The 19,522-nt window shown below is 38.8% G+C and overlaps 1 protein-coding gene across 4 annotated transcripts in view; it reads left to right on the top strand.

Moving 5' to 3' along the window:
• LOC306886487 (ral GTPase-activating protein subunit alpha-1-like) overlaps window positions 1-19,522 on the top strand; it is a 75,634-nt gene that overhangs the window by 46,324 nt on the left and 9,788 nt on the right. For all 4 annotated transcript variants that reach the window (XM_079443623.1, XM_079443622.1, XM_079443624.1 and 1 more), the window contains exons 34-38: window positions 1,484-1,555; window positions 1,725-1,848; window positions 1,972-2,127; window positions 8,692-8,850; window positions 10,910-11,037. In XM_079443623.1, coding sequence (XP_079299749.1) covers window positions 1,484-1,555; window positions 1,725-1,848; window positions 1,972-2,127; window positions 8,692-8,850; window positions 10,910-11,037 — 639 coding nt within the window. The remainder of the gene's footprint in view (window positions 1-1,483; window positions 1,556-1,724; window positions 1,849-1,971; window positions 2,128-8,691; window positions 8,851-10,909; window positions 11,038-19,522) is intronic.

Here is a 19,522-nt window from a genome sequence, read left to right as displayed (position 1 = left end):
GATTGCGCAGAGCCATGTTAATCTGCTTTAAACAGTCAACATTTTTCTGATTAGCTTATCCACCAATAGAGACTATAGTGGTGCTTACTGCCCAAACCTCAGTTTCTGTCCCACTCCAAATTGCCTAATGGTTCCCCTCATTGCATTTGACTGTGAGGGTTCAATCCCATTCCATCTTGAGGTATTACAGAGAATGGTTAAATAGCTCCAGATGACAAATAATTGGAAAATTGGGGTTATTTTTCACCTTGAATGTAATGGCATTAATTTTCATGATATACATACTCTGTGTTATGAGATTAATGAAGGAAAATAGTTTTTTCACCATTCTCTCATAGAGTCATCAGGAGGGAAAAAGCTTTTCTTCAGCAGCTCTGGGAGAATGGTGTGTGTGTGTGTGTGTTCACGCACGCAGCTTTTATGGGGGGATTAGTTCTTGAGGGGTCTGTTATCTGCCGAGCAGCGGCGGTACTTTTCATTCTTGCCTGATACGCCGGGTGAAAATAAAAGGTTGCTACCTTTCGAATGTGGCTGGAGGGTTATTATGAGTTGGAGAGCTGGGAGAAAATGCATAGGGGCTGTTTAATGAGGAATTGTCCTGCTGCCGTTCTCCAGGCATTCATGTATCATTTATCCGTGGTCAGAGACTAAAGCATTGCAATCCGCCAGGCCATTGTGTGTGTGAGCACGCGTCTAATGTCAGCCTTTTATGCCGTTCGCGCGTTCGCCTCCTGAAATGGCTCATTTTCAATGGAGAAAATGAAGACCATTACATTGCAACAAGCTAATAAAGAGACCCCTGCTCAAAGAAAAGGAGAACAAAACAAAAAGTCCTTTTAGAGAGCATCGTGTGGCTTTTCCACATGACTCGCGCAGCCACTTGGAGGGAGCGAAAGATAAAGAGGGGGGAGAGGGAGAAAGTAACTGAACTCTGAACTATAAAAGCTGCAGACGGAAAGAAGTCGCATTATCTTAGATTTATGATTTTTTTTCTTTTCATGACATCCTGTGTAGGTTTTTGTTTTATGGCTCATCGTGTCATAAGATGTTTTTTAGTGCAGGATCTTCCATTGTTTGTTTTTATTTGCGTTTCTGTCGTGGGGTCAGATTTTCCGGGAGACTGTGAGAAAAACAAGGAAGACTGTAATTAAGCAGGAGGCCGTTTAATGAAAGAGATCTAATGCACAGTCTGGAACAGCGCTTCTCCAAACAGGGTCTGTGAACAATAGCTAGAGTGTCCTCACAAAAAGAAAAATATCCATCTATCTATCTATCCATCTATCGTTCTGTCTATAGTTCTATGACTGTCTTGTCTATTCTTCTCTTTCTGTCATATCTGTCCATCTAGATATATTTATTACATTGATGTTGTCATTGATCGCCTGTCTAAGTGTAAGCTAATTAACCTGAAGTGATCGAAGACGAGTCATCTGGTAGGATATTTCTCTTCATTAGCTCTTATGCTTAAATGTCCTGTCTCCAGGAACAGTTTCCACCTGCTGAAGAAGAACGAAAAACTACTGAGAGAGCTGAAGAATCTGGATTCAAGGCAGTGGTATGTTATGCCACTTTTTATCCAGTGTTGTGTCTTTTAAAGCTATTAGGAACAATCTTGTTAGGGCAAAGGGACATTATTCCCTTTATATAAGGGACAAAGTCTGAGACCACTTGACAAAATTGTACATCTGTTTTGCTCCTGCTTTCTTCTCGATTTACTTTTTTAGTCGTGAAACGCACAAGATTGCTGTGTTTTACGTGGCAGAGGGGCAGGAAGACAAGCACTCAATTCTGTCCAACACAGCCGGGAGTCAAGCCTATGAAGACTTTGTGTCAGGCCTGGGCTGGGAGGTAAAATCTTGATAATTAATTGCTGGGTGCCAGTTCATTAATGAATGTCCTTTATATATATTTAAATATTACTTGTAATATTTTATATGATGGGCCCTAACAAACTCTTTCCTCAATGCTCAGGTGAACCTAACGAGTCATTGTGGTTTCATGGGCGGCCTGCAGAGGAACAAGAGCACGGGTTTGACCATGCCTTACTTCGCCACCTCTACAGCTGAAGTGATGTTCCACGTCTCCACACGCATGCCTCCGGACTCAGACGACTCGCTCACTAAAAAGGTAAACTTTTAGAAGTGGCCATTTTCAAATTAGTCAAATTACGATTTTAGTCCGGTTACATGACAAATTTAGTTAGCTTAGTATTATTTAGATACTATTTTAGCATTTATTCGTATTTTGAATTAGCTTTTGTTTTTATATTTTCAGGTTTCATTTTCATGTTAAAGTTTTAGTAATTTTATGTGCTTATGCCATTTTTATTAGTTGTTTTTTATATATATTTCTATATAGTTTTAAATTATTTTTATTTCATTTATTAGTAAATCATCACTTTTTTTCAGTTAGTTATCAAGGCAGTATTTTGAAATTAATTTTTTTTAAATAGGGAAAATGATCTTGTATACTTTTAGTTTTAATTAACAATAACAAAATAGATTTTCATCACATACTGATACTTAGACTTTTAGGACTTTGTAAATAACCTCTGCATTCTGATTGACATATTATCTTCTGCTAAACACGAAGAAGGTATTTCTGAAGAGTGTTTTTTTTAAATTAAAGTCTGTGGGGTTCAAAACATCTAAATAACCCAATTTGCAGATTAGCCAACTAGACTGGAGCTTTGCCTCATGAAGATATATCTGCACAGTACACCAGTCTCAAAAGAACAAGTAGAAATCTTGTTTTCCTTCACTCAAAAGCTGCTGATTGTCTAAAGAGTTCAACTTTCCCCCTGCCAGCTCACCTGTGGCAGGCCTTTTAGATTGTAGTCTGTGCCGTTTCTTTCATAGCTCTTCTGTCTCGAGTTGTCTCCAGCAGTGCAGCTCTGCTCCTCCTGTGCGGTGGGTGAAGTGGGACACAGAACCTCACTGGCCTGTGCGTTCACACCTCATCATTAAACCTAACCCAGACTAATCTGAGGGGTGGGACACTTATACCTGCCGAGAGCTGCGCTTTTGTGTTTCAGAGTTCCCCGTAGAGAGAAAAGGTCCTATCTGCTATCAGAACAGAGAAAAGGAGAAAGTAATGACTCCTAACAGCTGTACTTTATTCTCTCGTTCTGCCTCTCCCACTGGCTTTTATCTTGTCTCTCTTTTATTTAAAGAGGGATGTCACACCCTTTCTTTTTCTCACTCTTCGTCACAGTCGATGTGACCTTATGGAGAAACATTGCTCTCTAGTTTTTCTCTTTGTAAGGGTGTTTCTCTTTGTTAGACAGTCGTGGCCTAATGGATAGAGAGTTGGACTTGTAACCCGAAGGTCGTGGGTTTGAGTATCAGGTCCAGCATGGATTGTAGGTGGGGGAGTGAATAACCAACACTCTCTCCACCTTCAATACCACGACTGAGGTGAGACCCTTGAGCAAGGCACTGAACCCCCAACTGCATTGGCTGCCCACTGCCCCAGGTATATGTTCACTACTGTGTGTACACTTGAATGGGTTAAATGCAGAGCACAAATTCTGAGTATGGGTCACCATACTTGGCCACACACCACTTCCCTTCCCTTTCTTCAACTATAGGCACTTTTTTTGCGCTGTAGGCTTTTATTAATTAAACTCTCTTTAAACACAATTTTTACATTCTATCTAGTTTATTTTATGTCTACTAATAAAATCCAACAGTGTACACACATTTCAAATGATGCACTGTTTAATAGTATTCAAAGGTGGAAATGACAATGGCAAAAAGACTACTTTGTCTTGCTTAGGCTAAAAACATGTATCCTAAATATACACAATTGATATTTTTATATTTTCTTGCATAAATTGGCACAATCAGATTTTGACTGGAAATGATGCAAGTGATGTATTTACTTTTGTCTTTACATATCACACTTTTGTCTGATGGTAAACAAGTATGGTTAATGATGGTTAATTATTTGGGGAACAATTGTATCAAAATCATTATTATTATGATTAATTGCAAAATTGGGAAACTGAGAAACAGGTGTTTTTTTTATATATATATTTTGGCTTGATAAATATTGAAATGTGTTATGATTATTTCTTTAAGATAATCATAATTTTAAAAAATACTAATATGTTTATCGTGGATTTTCATGTTTTAAGATTGAAGTTCTGGATCTGGGACAAAGGTAGAATCCCTTTATCCATTAAGCATGTTTTATTAGATTGTGCTGGTGTTAACCCTTTGAGAAAACTTTTTTATTCAGTTAACTCTTTTGAAGAGAGTTAAGCCAAAACAGTTTTGGAGTTTTTAACAGAAACAAATGATAAAAACATGATATAATTTAGCCATAATATTTCTCACCATGAAAATAGCCACAGAAGCTGGAATGGCGTTAAACACAAACAAACACAATGGGACAAAGATAAATAGTTACAAAATATAGTTGCAAAAATAAAAATAAAGGCATGGTAAAAAAGTTGCTATGCCAAGTCAGTTTTAATGTGACCTTCATATAACAAAAAGAAATATGTTACAAGCTGTTAGTTTTCATAAAAATCAATCCCTGGGACATTAAATTGTCTGTACTTGAAGAAACAACCGCAAATGTCTGTCTGCATGGGTATTTTTTTCCATTCACATGGGCAGCACAAATCTAATAATGTGCAGCATTATCCTTAATGAGCTTGGCTGGAAGGCTGTGATATGGGGCTGTTTGTGGAGCGGCCAGCCCCATGCCGAATGACCAATCGCTTGTCATTAGAGCTGTCCCCTCACTTCCTCACTCATACGTCTTCTGGGGCAGAGACGAGGCGATAAGGTGCTAATGCGCCCCAAAGACTTATTAATGAACGCAGATAGAAATGTGATATTGCGGCGAGGGACAGTGGGGAGGGAGGGTGGGCTACAGTGGACCGTAAGAGGGACGTTTCATGGGGCGCTTATTCGGTGGTAAAGGGGGGCTCTAATTAGATTACCACGTTTAGTCTGAAATGGTCTTGCCTACAGCTTATTGTGTCTTCTCTGTTTTTATGAGCTGGGCAGGTATGCTGAAAGGGAGGTTGTGGGATATTGTCTGGAAGATGTTGGACTGTAATTGGCTTTAAGCAGAAGGATGACAAGACGTTAGGTCCTTTTTCGTGGCCCACTTTTTTTAAACCAATGTTTGTCCCTGTTGAGAGAAATGGAGGATGATGAATGACATGCACATTAAAGTCAACCTGATTTTACTTCTGTGCCATATTTCTGAGTAAAACTCAGATCAGAGATACTCAATCAGAAAGAAATGTAGAACTGTAGATTTGCAGATCAGTATTTGATAGATTTTTTAGATTCTATAGAAAGTATAAACAGACCAGCGAGAGGGTGGAAAGTGATCTTAAATGAGTGAAATAAATAATAGCTTCTGTAACAGTTTCTCATTACTGACACTTTTTCTGTTCGTTTTTTTTGTTCAGTTCATCGCTTTTTTTGCGCATTTTTACAAATTTGAGCTCAAATGATTGTAAAAAGTACAAATGCACCAAACAGTTGTATAAAAAAAACTAATGCAGATTTTTAGATATCAGAAGAAAAGGCCATTGTGTTGAATTAATTTCTGATGTCATGCTACAAACTGATGTAACATTTTTCATGATGAGATATGATTTAAACTAAGATAGCCGAGATGAAAGAGCATCTTTCAGTCCTGACTACTTTGTTTTTACTCATTTTATTTGAGAAGAGGTTGGCCACTCACTCATCAGGAAATTTTCACATTTCACATCACACTATTCATTCACAAGCTTGGGGTTAGTAATATAATGTTTTTTAAGAAAGTCTGTTATACTCACCAATCCTGCGTTTATCTGATCAAAATACAATAAAGTAATTTAGTGAATTATTACAATTTGAAATAACTGTCACATGATCCTTCAGAAACAATTCTAGTGCGCTAAATCTAATTTTGTTCATGTCTTTTTATCAGTGTTGAAAACAGTCGTGTTGCTTAATATTTTTGTGGAAACGTTTTTTTTTTTCAAGATTCATTGCTTATATAGAAAGTTCCAAACAACAGCTATTATTTAAAGTATAAATCTTTTTAACAGTATAAATGCATTTACTGTATCTTTTGATCAATTTAATGCATCCTTGCTGAATAAAAGTATGCATTTGTTTTTTTTTGTTTTTTTATCTTGCTGACCCTAAACCTCTGAACAGTAGTTAAAGTACAATAGCAAAAACTGTTAAAGGGTTAAAGTGATCTAAAATATGACATATTTACATGGGGCTTTTTGTAGGAAAATAAAATGCAGAACTGTAGAAACGTATCTTTTTAACACAGTAAAATCATGGATTTATGCATTCATTACCTTAACTGCGGTAAGCCAAATCACTTTTCTTCTATAATGCAAACATTTCTTTTCTCTCTGTTTTTGTGTCATTGAAGTGACTGAGCACATCTTGCAATAATAAATTTAATGCCGATCTAAATCTTCTTATCACAATGAGGACGAGCCGTTTGAATTTCTACCAGAATGTTGCGACGATCTGCACTACGGGCCGCCAATCGGATGTGGCATTTCTCAGAATTATATTACATGATTAAACAAAGATGGCTGGGAGATGAAAGAAATCTCTCAGTCCAGACCACCTTATCGTCCAATAAAACTCCAATCATTTTGTCACACGGACACACACCCTGGAACGAAATGGCAATCCCTTGTCTGCGGCAGTGCAGCTGAAGGCTGGATGTAATTCATGGCTGTAATTTGAGCATGAGGTGAAGTGACGTGTGGGGCGGTTGGGCCGGTGAAGGGGTTTTGGACTGCCGCTCTTGCCCTGCAGGGGAGCTGAGGGGACCTCCACGCCACACACGGCTATATTCCACCCAAATTAGATTGGGTCTGTTCTTGTGCTGCATTGCCTATCATGACTTCTCAGAGGCAAATTGGATTTGCAAGGGCTGCTGGAGAGGCTATCCAGAGCACGATCTTCCAATAGCAACTCTAAACCATGTTAACTAGACACTAAAGCGTGTCAGCGCGGCCGCTGGTGCCACAGTGCACACACATTTTTTTTCTTCTCGCAGCTGCTGTTTTATGCACTGTTTATCATTTAACATGCTCTCTGAAGGATTCAAAAAAATTTCCATACTTGCCAATTGTAAGTGAATTGAGAAAATTTGTCAGATGTTATTGTCCATGAAAATGATAATCAATGTATTATTCTAAAATATATTTATTAAATATTATTTAATTATAATTATTTTAATATAATATTTTATTATAAAATTAAATAATCTAAGTTAATAAATATATTTTAAATATAGTATATATTTAATGTTGCTTAGTCTATAATTAATATATATATATATATATATATATATATATATATATATATATATATATATATATATATATATATATATATATATATATATATATATAAGATTCCCCATTCGCTCGGTTTAAAAAGTGTGCATCGGATACAAGTTGGCATTTGTATCGCGATGCATCATTTCTAACATATTTGCATTGGTAAAAACCGATTTATTTATATATAATTACTAGTGGATGCGCTACACCTGGGGTACCCAACCCTGTTCTTGGAGATCTACCTTCCTGCAGAGTTCAGCTCCAACCCTGATAAAACACACCTGTCTGTAATTATCAAGTGTTCCTTCAGATCCTAATTAGTTGGTTCGGTTGTGTTTGATCGGGGTTGGAGCTGAACTCTGGAGGAAGGTAGTTCTTCAGGGTTTTTGTAGGGCAGGGTTGGGCACCCCTGCGCTACACTTTTATTGTTTAGAAAGTGACCAATAATCTGTGACCAATATTTTAGATGTAGATTGATTTCTCATCTCAAAACTGTTTCTCAATGATTTTTCAAATGATACTAAGGGGCCCAAAAGGGGCCCATATATATATTTATTAAAAAAATGTTTTTTTTTTTTACATTTATCTACTTATTATTTGTTATTTATATACTATAATTAATTTATGTTATATTACTTTATGGCAGATATGGCAGTTATTTTGCTGCTTTGATTTTTTTTGTATCATATGAAAACTAGTCACTGCTATATACATTATTTGATTAATTTTGAACCTGTTCAGCCTCACATTCCTATGATTCACGCTGTTTTAAATAACTTGAACCGTAACTGCAAAGCCGAACTCTGCAGTTAAAGGAATGAATGATGTCCATCGCTGAGTCCAAAGGACAGAGTTTGTCATTGGTTGCATAAGGTTATGGCCGTCGCCCAAGACAGTTGACGGGTCGCTGCACCCATGGCTGTGGCAGTGATTGAGCGGGTCCCAGGAAGATGGAGTGATCGGTGGAAGATAGATGAGAGAAGGAGAGACAGACCCGAGTGTCCGTTCACTCAACTGTCACAGTGCAAGGTTAATAACGCCGGAGTGGATAGCACTGTACCATGGCTATATGCAATCAAGATTCAATTCAAACCAGTTCAATTTTTGCTTTTATTTTGGAGAACGTGACAGTCATAAAATATGACCAGCATACAAGCTCAAGGCTTCTTGTATTGTTGCAGAGTAAACAATGCATACAACTGTACTATGCATGTGAACCCCACAACAAAAGTGAGGTATCACCATTCAGCATTAAGTTACTATAGAGGAACCATATATTTAATAAGTATACTTTAAATCTGTTTGGACAAAAGCATAATCTAAATGACATCTTTTATGTATTCTCTCTCTCCATACAGTTAAGACACTTGGGTAATGATGAAGTGCACATCGTTTGGTCCGAGCACTCTCGGGACTACCGGAGAGGCATCATTCCTACTGAGTTTGGAGACGTGCTCATCATCATCTACCCCATGAAGAACCACATGTACAGCATCCAGATCATCAAAAAACCTGAGGTGAGCTCAACAGTGAACCAATAAGGACAAAACTGTCATTTAATTATTTCTGATTCCTGTCTGTAACTGGAGATGTCACAAACAAATAATTTATTAATTAAATCATTTTTAAAATATTTTTAATTTATTCAAATAGATTTGTAAAACATATTTAAAGCACATGGCTCTAGTAGAAAACATTATCTGTGAGTAAAAGTGCAGGATTCAAAAATGTGAGGCCAATAAGATGTTGTTGTTGTTGTTGTTTTTTTTTTTTTAAGTAATTATTATTTTTATTTAAATGGTTACTCCACCCCAATATGAAAATGTTGTCATTAATCACTTACCCTTATGTGAAGACTGGAGTAATGATGCTGAAAATTCTGCTTTGCGTTGCAGGAATAAATTACATTTTAAAATGTATAAAAATAAGAAAGTTTTGTTTCACAATATTATGTTTTTGATCAATACTTACAGCCTTGGTGATCATATAACTTTTAAAAATATTGCAAAAAATTTCCAACCTCAAAATTTTGAATGGTAGTGTAAAACACTAATAATGAACAGTGTTATATAAATAAATATTTACCAAAAGAACATGTCACACCTTAGACTTTTTGATACCTGTAAATTAGTTTTTTGAAGCAGTTAATTGAAGCAATGGGCCTATAGCCTAAATGCATTCGAAATCCCTCAAACCCTCGTCCATACTTTGAGCAGGAAGAAATTCTAACGCCTGCTGAAGAGAGAGATCGGTATACAGTAAAGCAGAGATATTTGTTTGTACATCACATCCATTTGTTTTTCTGTAAATGAGCTCAATGTTTCGTACAGGAGACAGTGGAAGCATATCTGTCTTTGGGCACTACCAGCCATTGCTTCCTGCTCAGTTATGTCAGGGCTAATTGAATGAATGGGATTCTCAGAATCGAATTCCGCTGTGGAGATGCACCCGAGACGAGAGGCTCAGTCTTTCATGCAGTCTGAGGAAATGTAGAAAGATGGAGAGATAAAGAAAGACGAGGCCTGGCTTTTATGAAAGTCCATTTAGACCCCATTTCAGTGCATGAGGGCTATTCACTGTGTCTTTTCTGCTTAATGTCAGGGATTTTTTCATGTAGCAGGCTGAAATACGTCGGAGGTTTTGACATTTCCATGCCTCCTTTTATTTGAAAGATAACGCTGCTAGCTTATAGGATGTGTAAAGCCCTGTTCACAAAAAGTATGATGAAACTTAAGTATTTACAAACAATGTATAAGACCAAAACTTCATTCTGAAAACAAACGTTTACCTGAATATAATGTTCTTTATCTGAAAAAATTAGTTTGGGGTCGATAAGATTTTTATTTTGAAAGAAATTAATACTTTTATTCAGCAAAGACACATTCTGTTTATATAAATATAAATAAGTACCTTTATAATGTTACAAAAAATGTAAAATAAATGCTGTTCTTTTTGTTCTGTTCATCAAAGAATCCTGAAAATGTATCACGGTTTCCACAAAAATATTAAGCAGCAATGATTTCAACATTGAATAAAAATAAATGTTTCTTGAGCATCAAATCAGCATATTAGAATGATTTCTGAAGTTATGACTGGAGTAATGATGCTGAAAATTCAGCTTTGATCATCACAGGAATAAATTGCATTTCAGAATATATTCTGATAGAAAACAGTTAAATTGTACTAATATTTCACAATATTTTTCAGTATTTTTGATTAAATAAATGCAGGTTTGGTCAGCATAAGAGACTTCAATAAAAACATTTAAAATATCTTAAAGACCCCAAACTTAAAAAAAAAAAAAGTACTGTATAAAATAAAATAGATCAGAATAAAAAAATAAACCATCACAATACAATATTTCAGACTCAATGTGAAGGAGTTTATAGAGATTCATTGTTTCATTTTAGAATCTTGTCATGCACATTTTTCATGCTGAAAATATGGACTTATGGGAGTGTGAATAGGCCTTAATACTGATTGAAATGTGTGTTTTGTTCCTGCTTGGAGCTGCTCACATTTTGCTCTTCACAGGCCATTAAGTGTTCATATATCATGTCATCTCACTTTCCACAGGTGCCGTTCTTTGGTCCATTGTTTGATGGAGCCATAGTGGACGGAAATATCTTACCCACAGTAGTGCGAGCCACGGCCATCAACGCCAGCAGAGCTCTGAAATCCCTCATCCCTCTTTACCAAAATTTGTATCCTTTTCCAGACTTTAACGAGTGCACATGTGGGCTTTTGTCATGTTTAAGGTGGCAGAAGCCTATTATCATTGTTACAGCCTGCTTGGTTGGTACTCTGCTCTCTCCTCCTGCCGTACAGACCTGGCTCACGTTTGTACAGATTGACTTGTGAGCGGAGAGGTTGGTTCTGATGGGAGCAGGTAGAGCCGCTCGATAATTATTGATGTCTTATTTCTCAGCCCTGCACATGTAGAGCACCGCTCTCTGCTCACCCAGTCAGACGGGTGATGGAATCATACTGATCACTCCTCAATGCCTGCTAACCGTGATGCACAGCCATTTGCTTTTGAAATGCTTCTCTGGCAATTTAGTGTTCTTTTCTGTCTCTCTTTTTCTGTCACACGATTTAAACCTCTGCTGTTGGACTGAATCTTTTTTTGGGGGGGGCTTTTTCAACCTCTTTATTGTTATACATACAAGTTGTTATTATACATACACAACATGCATTGTCTCTTAAAATAAGCTTAAATAGTAGTAGTTTTGGCTTGTTTACCGTTATGTAATATTAGGGCTGTCAACTTTAATGTGGAAAAAGTTTGGAATCCGTTTTTATAAATGAGACTTGTAACTAATAACTTTAACAACTTTTTCTGCACATTAAGACAGCAGTTTGATCAAAAACACAATAAAAAAACTAATATTGTGAAATATTATTGCAAATTAAAATAACTGTTTTCTATTGTAATATATTGGTCTTCAAGAAACATTTATAATATTTTTGTGGAAATTGTGAATATTTTTCAGGATATATATATAATTTACACACACACACATACACATTGTACAAATATTGTCAAATTTTTTTTTTAAATATATATATTTTTAAAATAGAACAATATAAATTTCTTTACTGTCAATGGCAATCGAGCAAGGCACCGAACCCCCAACTGCTCCCTGGGCGCCGCCGCATTGGCTGCCCACTGCTCCAGGTGAATGTTCACTACTGTGTGTACACTTGGATGGGTTAAATGCAGAGCACAAATTAAGAGTATGGGTCACCATCCTTGCCCACACACCACTTCCCTTTCCCTTTAAACTTTAGCTATTGCTTTAAGTGATTAGACTTGCGAGGGGGAAAAATCCCATAGTTTTACATTGAAGGATGAACCTGAGCCATATCTAGAGACCAGAATATCATTGATGGTTGGCTCTTTTGACCCTTAAAAGGATCATCATTTTGATAAGAAAAAAGCCATTTTTAAGAGAGAAGGAAAGAGACAAGCAGCCTGGATTTTAACTTGTAAGCAACCAACCATCCATCATAATTTTTGCATGGTCAAGTGCCACTATAAAAATCTATTTCTTTTGCTTTGACAGCCTGCTTTGTTTTGTCCAAAACAATTATTGCTAACTAATTACAGCCACTGTATGCTTGAGATGATAATGTTCAGTATCCGAACCTTTCCAAGTCCAAATCCAGCCTCTCGTGTCTCATTGGCACCAAAGACCTTTAACCTTTCTTTAATACTTCCAGAAAACAAAGCGAAGTCGGTGAGGAGGGGAGAAAAGGGGGGGAAAGCGATTCTCATCTGCCATGTCCTCCAAGCCAGAGAGATTGTTTGGCTCAGCTTGAGTCTTTCGCTCGCAGCAATCTCGCCCATCTGTGTGCCTGCGCGGAGCTCGATAGTGGACTGAGCTATTGATTGGCGTGAGCCGCACAGGTCGATGCTCCTGACAGCCTGAATTACAGTAATCTGTCATTATCGACGGATGTCTCTCCAAACCTTTTCTCTCTCTCCATCTTTCTCTTTTCTGTCTCTTGGTCTGTTTTTCTTTCAGTCTGATTCCCTTTATTTTGAAACTATCCCTCCCTCTTTTTTTTCTCTTTCTTTGAGTGCCCTCGCACCTTCTTTTCATTCTGTCCTGTGCAAGTAATTGATGACTGTGAGGGATGGATGGCAGGCTAGTAGTGATTAGAAGATCTATGTGCCAGACGAGCTGCTCTCCTACAATGAAAACGGGCCATGAGACTGAGAGGACCCCAGGGATGTGAGGAAGGAAGTCACAGTATCTCCTGCTTACCTGTTGATGGTGCCGCCACATGCAGTCATTGCCGAGAGAGAGAAAGTGATGTAGCCTAATTGTCCCTCTAACATACTCGTAGAGCTGGTATAGCAGAGCTGGTAAAGTTGCTGGTTTAGTACCCATAAGGAAGTAGTCATGTCGTTCCACCCACCCTCACCGTTAGGTCATAAATCTAGAATTTTAGGGTTGGGTATCGATAGAGTTTTCCCAAATTTATTAGATTCCAATTCACAAGCTCTCAAATTTGATGCACTTTGGTTCAATTCTGATTAATTTGAGTATATTGTAGTAATTATTTTTTTCTTAGAATTGCATACTTATGAAAGGTTTTCTACCGCTAATTCAGTAAATGACACAACACATTAATTACATTATTGTTGTTTGTGTTTGGAATCGAGTTACATTGGTCACACTTTTTTTTTTTTTTTTTTTTTTTTTTTTTTTTTTTTTAGTTAAAAACTTATTTATTGATTAACTAATTGTTTAGTGTTGTTGTTTTGTTTTTGGATTTAGATTCAACAAAAGAACCGGTTCATAAGAGTTATTTGCTCATGAATTGTGCTGCTTTGCCAGTTCTGTATGTTTTTGATTCACTAAAAGAACCGTCTCATAAGAGTGGTTCATTTCAGGATTCAGGCTATGCTGTTACACTGTATTTGAATCACTAATAGAACCAGCTCCTAAGAGTCATTTGTTCATTAAATATGCTATATTGTTCATGCTGTACATTTCATTTGAAGAACCGACTCATAAGAGCCTATTGTTTTGGATTTAGGCTACACTAGTCATGTATGTTTTTGGTTGCGAGTTCGAGTCTCAGGTCCTGCAGGGATTGTAGGTGGGGGGAGTGAATGTCCAGCGCTCTCTCCACCCTCATTACCACGACTGAGGTGCCCTTGAGCAAGGCACCGATTTCCCCAACTGCTCCCCGGGCGCCGCAGCATTGGCTGCCCACTGCTCCGGTGTGTGTTCACTGTGTGTTCACTGCTGTATGTGTGCACTTTGGATGGGTTGAATGCAGAGCACAAATTCCGCACAAATTCACCATTCTTGGCCGTATGTCACGTCATGTCATACGAGTCATAAGAGTCATTCATTTTGGGATTCACTTTACACTGTTCGTATAAAACAATGTATGTTATTTAAATCACTAATAGAAACTGGATCAATAGAATATTTTGTTTTGGTATTTAGGCTACAATGGTCATTCTGTATGCTTTTGATTCACTTAAAGAATTGAATCATAAGAGTCAATGATTGGGTGAATTGGACTGCACTGGTTGCAGTCACACAGTTTCGGTTGATTTGTGTAATTTGAAAGAAGTGGAAGTAGTTAAAATAAATACATTTGGAAAGAATACATTGGCTTTCAAGTCTTTTTCCATCCGTATAATCATACTCATTTTCTTCCACCTGAATTGCGTTGCACGCTGAGCCCGTTTACCACCTTTAGTTTCACAGAAAAACTAAATTAGATTTGGTCTGGATGCAATTGTCAGGTGCTTTTCTTGCTGAAGAGGTCCTCCTTTAGAAATGTTCAAATGATGCCCCAGCTGACGCATGATCACAGTAGCCCCTCTTTAGATCAACAGATGTGCGTTGTGAGGTAAATGATCTAGATTTAAGAAAGACAGACCAGCTTTTTCCTTTTATAAAAAGTCTGCATTATGCCTTTTTCAAGCAATGTTATGTTAAACATCTTTTCCCTAATTTTTGCCCTGAAACTCTCTAAACTTTTTAATTCGCTGTTCTCACTTTTTTTTCTTCCCCTTCATCTATTCTCTTTTCTCATTCTGTAAGCCAACACGCCTCAACCTCTCTTGTGCCTGATTCTAAGTTCCAATTCCTTCTCTTGGCCCCGGGCTGCGTCCATCTGCCTCCCCGCACACTGATCCCTCATTCGGCATGACTGTGAAATTAGGGCCTGGAATGGAGAGAAAGGGGCCTCTTTGGTCTTAATGTCTGTTGGAAGGAAAGGGGGGAAAAAAACAGCAGATAGCAGGTAGCTGGCGTGGGTCAGTGTTATGAATGCTGGGCAGAAAAAATAACAGGGTTAAACCGCAGATAGCACAGGAGTAATCCAAAGGGCCATGTGTGGAAAAAGAGCCCGAGCTCGGGGCCTTCCAAGCAGCCTTAGTCTCTGAGGGCACCATGTTGGGTCTGAGTGATAAAATGTTCTGGGCTGCCATATGTGGAAGTGTGTGTGCGTTTTAAACACCCCACTTCGATTAGAGCTAGTTGACCCGTCTCGCACCCAAGCTACCGGATCGCTACAGCTGCTAGTCTTCTTGTAACGTATCCTGGAATGAAGTGGATCAAGATCTGGTCCTTCAAGCCCCGATTGCATGACGAGAGAAACCCACATTATCTGATCCGTCTGGCTCACGGCTGCGAGTTGGCCGGGGGGAGATTGGGTGTTGTTGGCTTGGACTCTGCAAAAAAAAATAAAAAATACACGCAAGTCTAAGAGTCACGGCCATCTTCCATCTGTCAGTGGTCGATTGGGACGCAGGGGGAGAGGAGGGAATGTGCTAAGCAGCTTCCCCATTGGCCGTGCCAGTCCAGTGGTGTGTGTGGCACCGTTCCAGCTCCGGCGTGACAGTGGGGGCAGGCCCGCTGGCTGCTGATTGGCAGCGATAAGTGCCGGGCTGCTGGGGTCAGCATATGGCAGGGCGTGATAGCGGAGAGAGTGGAAGAGCTTTGGGTCATAGCCTCCTTCCTTCTGACTCTGGCTTTTCCAAAGGCAACCGAGCTGATGGAAGCAGCAGGCCAGCACTTCCCCTTTTGTCCCCATGCTTAAGCGGCCTGCACACACACACACACACAACGTAGCCACAGCCAAACACCTAACGGGCAGCGCTGCCACACACTGCCAGATCTCACAATGGGCCCTATTGTGTCCTAGTAACAACGTGGTTTGCTGGTGTGTGTGTGTGTGTGTGTGTGTGTGTGTGTGTGTGAAGGGGGATGGAAGGTTGCACTATTCACTAATTGTCCCATCAGTGCCGAAAAAGGGGATGGAACAGATTAAGGGGGGGTTTAGGGTATTGGTGGGGTCAGTGCTTAATTGCTTTTGCCATTTTCTTTCTCTTTCTGTCTATCTCTTTATTTTGTGCATTAGTCATTATTGTAACTGCACAAGCGACACCCATCGCTGTTGTTTGTTTCCAGCACAGTTCACCTCAGTGGCATTAATATGTCTATCAATCACTGAGCCACTCCTCCTAACTTCTCTCCTGTTTTGACCTGTTAGCACTGACAGCTTCATCCCCTGACTTTCCAGTCAGTCAAACACAGGCCGTGTGTGAATGAGTGAGGTGCAGGGTGTGTTAACAAAAAAAAATGTTGTTGTGTTGCCCCCTCCGGCTTGGGATAGATTGGTAAACAACAAGCTCCCTGGGGGTGCATGGCGATGGGGAATGTGGGTCTGACTCTTACGAAGTGTTTAGGATGCGCTGCAGGCTTCTCTCATGGAGTTTGTGGTTAGTGTAGCAGAGACACATATCTGTCTCTATCTGCCTGTCTGTCTGTCATTTTTATATATCTGTCGCTGTCATTCATTCTACCATTATATCTGTTGTTCTATCTTCCTATCTGTCTGTCTGTCTGTCTGTCTGTCTGTCTGTCTGTCTATCTATCTTTGAAAGCAGTCTAAAAAAAACAGCTTTTTGCATGTATTTCACATAGTTCTGTGAATTATTTTATATTTTATTTTCTGTTGTTCTATCTATCTGTCTGTCTGTCTGTGTTTGAAAGTTTGACTTAAACAGCCTTTTGCATGTATTTCCTAATTAGTTCTATGAATTTTTATTAGTTTTATGAAAGTTTTACTTTACTTTTTTAATGACTTATAAGGGATGAATTCAGAATGAAGTACCCCCAGAACATTCCTGCAGCCTTTGTTCATAGTAAGCATAAAGAGAAATCACACAATCACTTATTGTTAGGGAGGGTGGAATATTCTAGCAGTGTCTAGAATTGTCTAATTCTACATGAATAAAAATAAAAAAGTAATAAAAAATATCTTCACATCTGATATTGTTTTGACTGGTAGAGCTGTGAAGATAATCCACAGAATTGGATAATAATGTATTATTTTATTTAAATGTTGCAAGTTTGTCCAGCGGCCCATCAGAACCTGCTGAAACATGTTAGAAGATAAATACTCCTTGTGCGAATTCAGACCTCGACTGTTTCTGCGAAACTAAATGTGATTTAAAGAATTAATAGCCATGGCATTTGAAAGCCGTGGTGAAAAATCTCCACTCTCGGTAAAACCACAAAATCAGGTTACTGTTTAAAAAAGACATGCACGGGAGGCAGATGGCAAGCCCACCTTCACTCATTCATGCTAATCAAGCCTGCCACGTACGTGTAGCTCGGCGTACACGCAGCCCTCTCTGATAGCATTAGCGCTGACTTGCACGTCGTGAATGTTAAATAAATGTTGTATTTGCAACGGCAGCACGCACATCACTTTCCCCTGGGGTGCGGGGACAGGACACAGGGCGATAAATCGGGCCGGCCGCTCTCGGGGCTGTATTTCACGAGCCCTTCAATTTGGTTTCAGTAGAGATTAATAGGAGAGGCTGTGATGCTGGAGCCCGGGCCCAGATCAGTGTCTCGGAGCCCCAGGCAACGGTGCATTAGCCTGGGCTATCTCTGCTCTCATCTGCTTGTGCCACGCGGAGACATTGGCCGTAATGACGGGGCTATGGCAGCCAGCCGCAGCACCGTGCCTCGCTAATAAAATCACTGTTAGGGCCACGATATCAGCAGGCATCAGATGGAAAAATAAACCGATTAGCCTGCACTTCAGGGCACACATAGATTTCTGTAATTATACTCTGTAAAACTCTTCAAATTTGATTATTTGTGTGATGTTTTTCTCTGTCACTTTTCTGATCTGGTTCTCTTTCTCTCTCTGTGTTGGTGCGGATGTATTCGTATTGGCGGATTTTGGCAGTTCATATCTTCATTTTTAAGGTTTATTTTCTAAGTTGGTTTGATCAGCATTTTAATATTTGATTCAGAATTTTTCAGTATGTACAAGTGGGTAGATCTGTTTAGATTTCTTGATCGATGGCAGATCTTTGCAGCAAAAGTTAGCTTGAAGTGTAGACTTGGAACTCTCCATTTAAAGGAATAGTTGTGAAAAATGACTCTTTCTCAGGCCATCCAAGATGTAGATGAGTTTGTTTCTTCATTGGAACAGGTTTTAGAGAAATTTAGCATTACATCAGTTGAGATGAAAATGAGATGATAAAAACATCACAATAATCTGCAATAAAATAAGTCATCTATTATTAATATTGCATTCTTCATTGGAAGTTGTCTTATCTGAATCAGAAAAGAAATATCCACACCAAGCACAGTTTGCAAGTGAAAACAACAGTCTAAAACTGTTCTAAACAAATATTTTGGTGGATTTTGATGAGAAAAGACAACGGGGGAGGAACTGGAGGAAGCGTTATTATTTTGTTTCAAAAGATTATCATCTTTGCTTCACAAGAGGCTAATTGATAGACTGAGGTGGATTGCTTGTGGATTATTGTGATGTTTTTATCAGATATTTGGACTTTCATTCTGACGGCACCCATTCACATTGGTGAGCAAGTGATTTAATACTTAATTTCTTAAAAGAAAGAAACTCATCTACATTTTTGATGTTCTGAGGGTGAGAAATGTTCAGCAAATTTCATATTTGGGTGAACTATTCCTTTAAGCAGCGTGACTGAAACTGTATATTGGCGAAGTGATTTCTCACAGGGTTTGACAGACGTGTCCTGACAAAAGCACCTGTGGAGACCCTGCGGTTTGTGGTTTGAGTGAGCGGACTCCTCTGTGCGTATCCCATCGGGTTGTGTGTGAGGATATGAGAGCCGTTCGGCAGCCGGACAGTGGCTCTCTCTGTGGGGCTGCGGATCCTTTTCTGGGTTTCTTTTGAAATGTGCCAATGCTGTCCTACCGAGGAATTCTCAGTACAGATAATAACAAGCACACCATGTGGAGAAAATGACTGATCATGTGTGTAATTAAAATGAGGCGCGTGTGTGTGCTATTTGGGGCAGTGTTCTCACTGGGCGCATCAGTTATTGTGCTGTGTTAATTTGCAAGGCGAGAGCCAGGGAATAGCTGTGCTCTCGGAGAGTGGAGATATTGGCCGAGTGTCACCCTTGTACTGTCACACATTCGATTGTCCCAGAACTCTCAGATGAACTGATGTTTCCAGGCACAAATGTCCTTTGAGATGCCCCGTTTTTATTTGTGTTCATACTATATTTTAAGATTCATTTAGACATCAGTTCAGTATAATGAATATATTGTAGCTGAAATTGAAAACTGGATTTTAATTGAGGTGACAAACAGGATGCAGAATTAACTTAAATTTAAAAATTTGAATGTAAAGAAAGTG

This window comes from Barbus barbus (assembly GCF_936440315.1).
Source record: "Barbus barbus genome assembly, chromosome: 20".
In the NCBI taxonomy this organism is placed as follows: domain Eukaryota; kingdom Metazoa; phylum Chordata; class Actinopteri; order Cypriniformes; family Cyprinidae; genus Barbus; species Barbus barbus.
The sequence above is the reverse complement of the archived record's forward strand: the minus strand, read 5'-3'. Positions and strand labels throughout refer to the sequence as shown.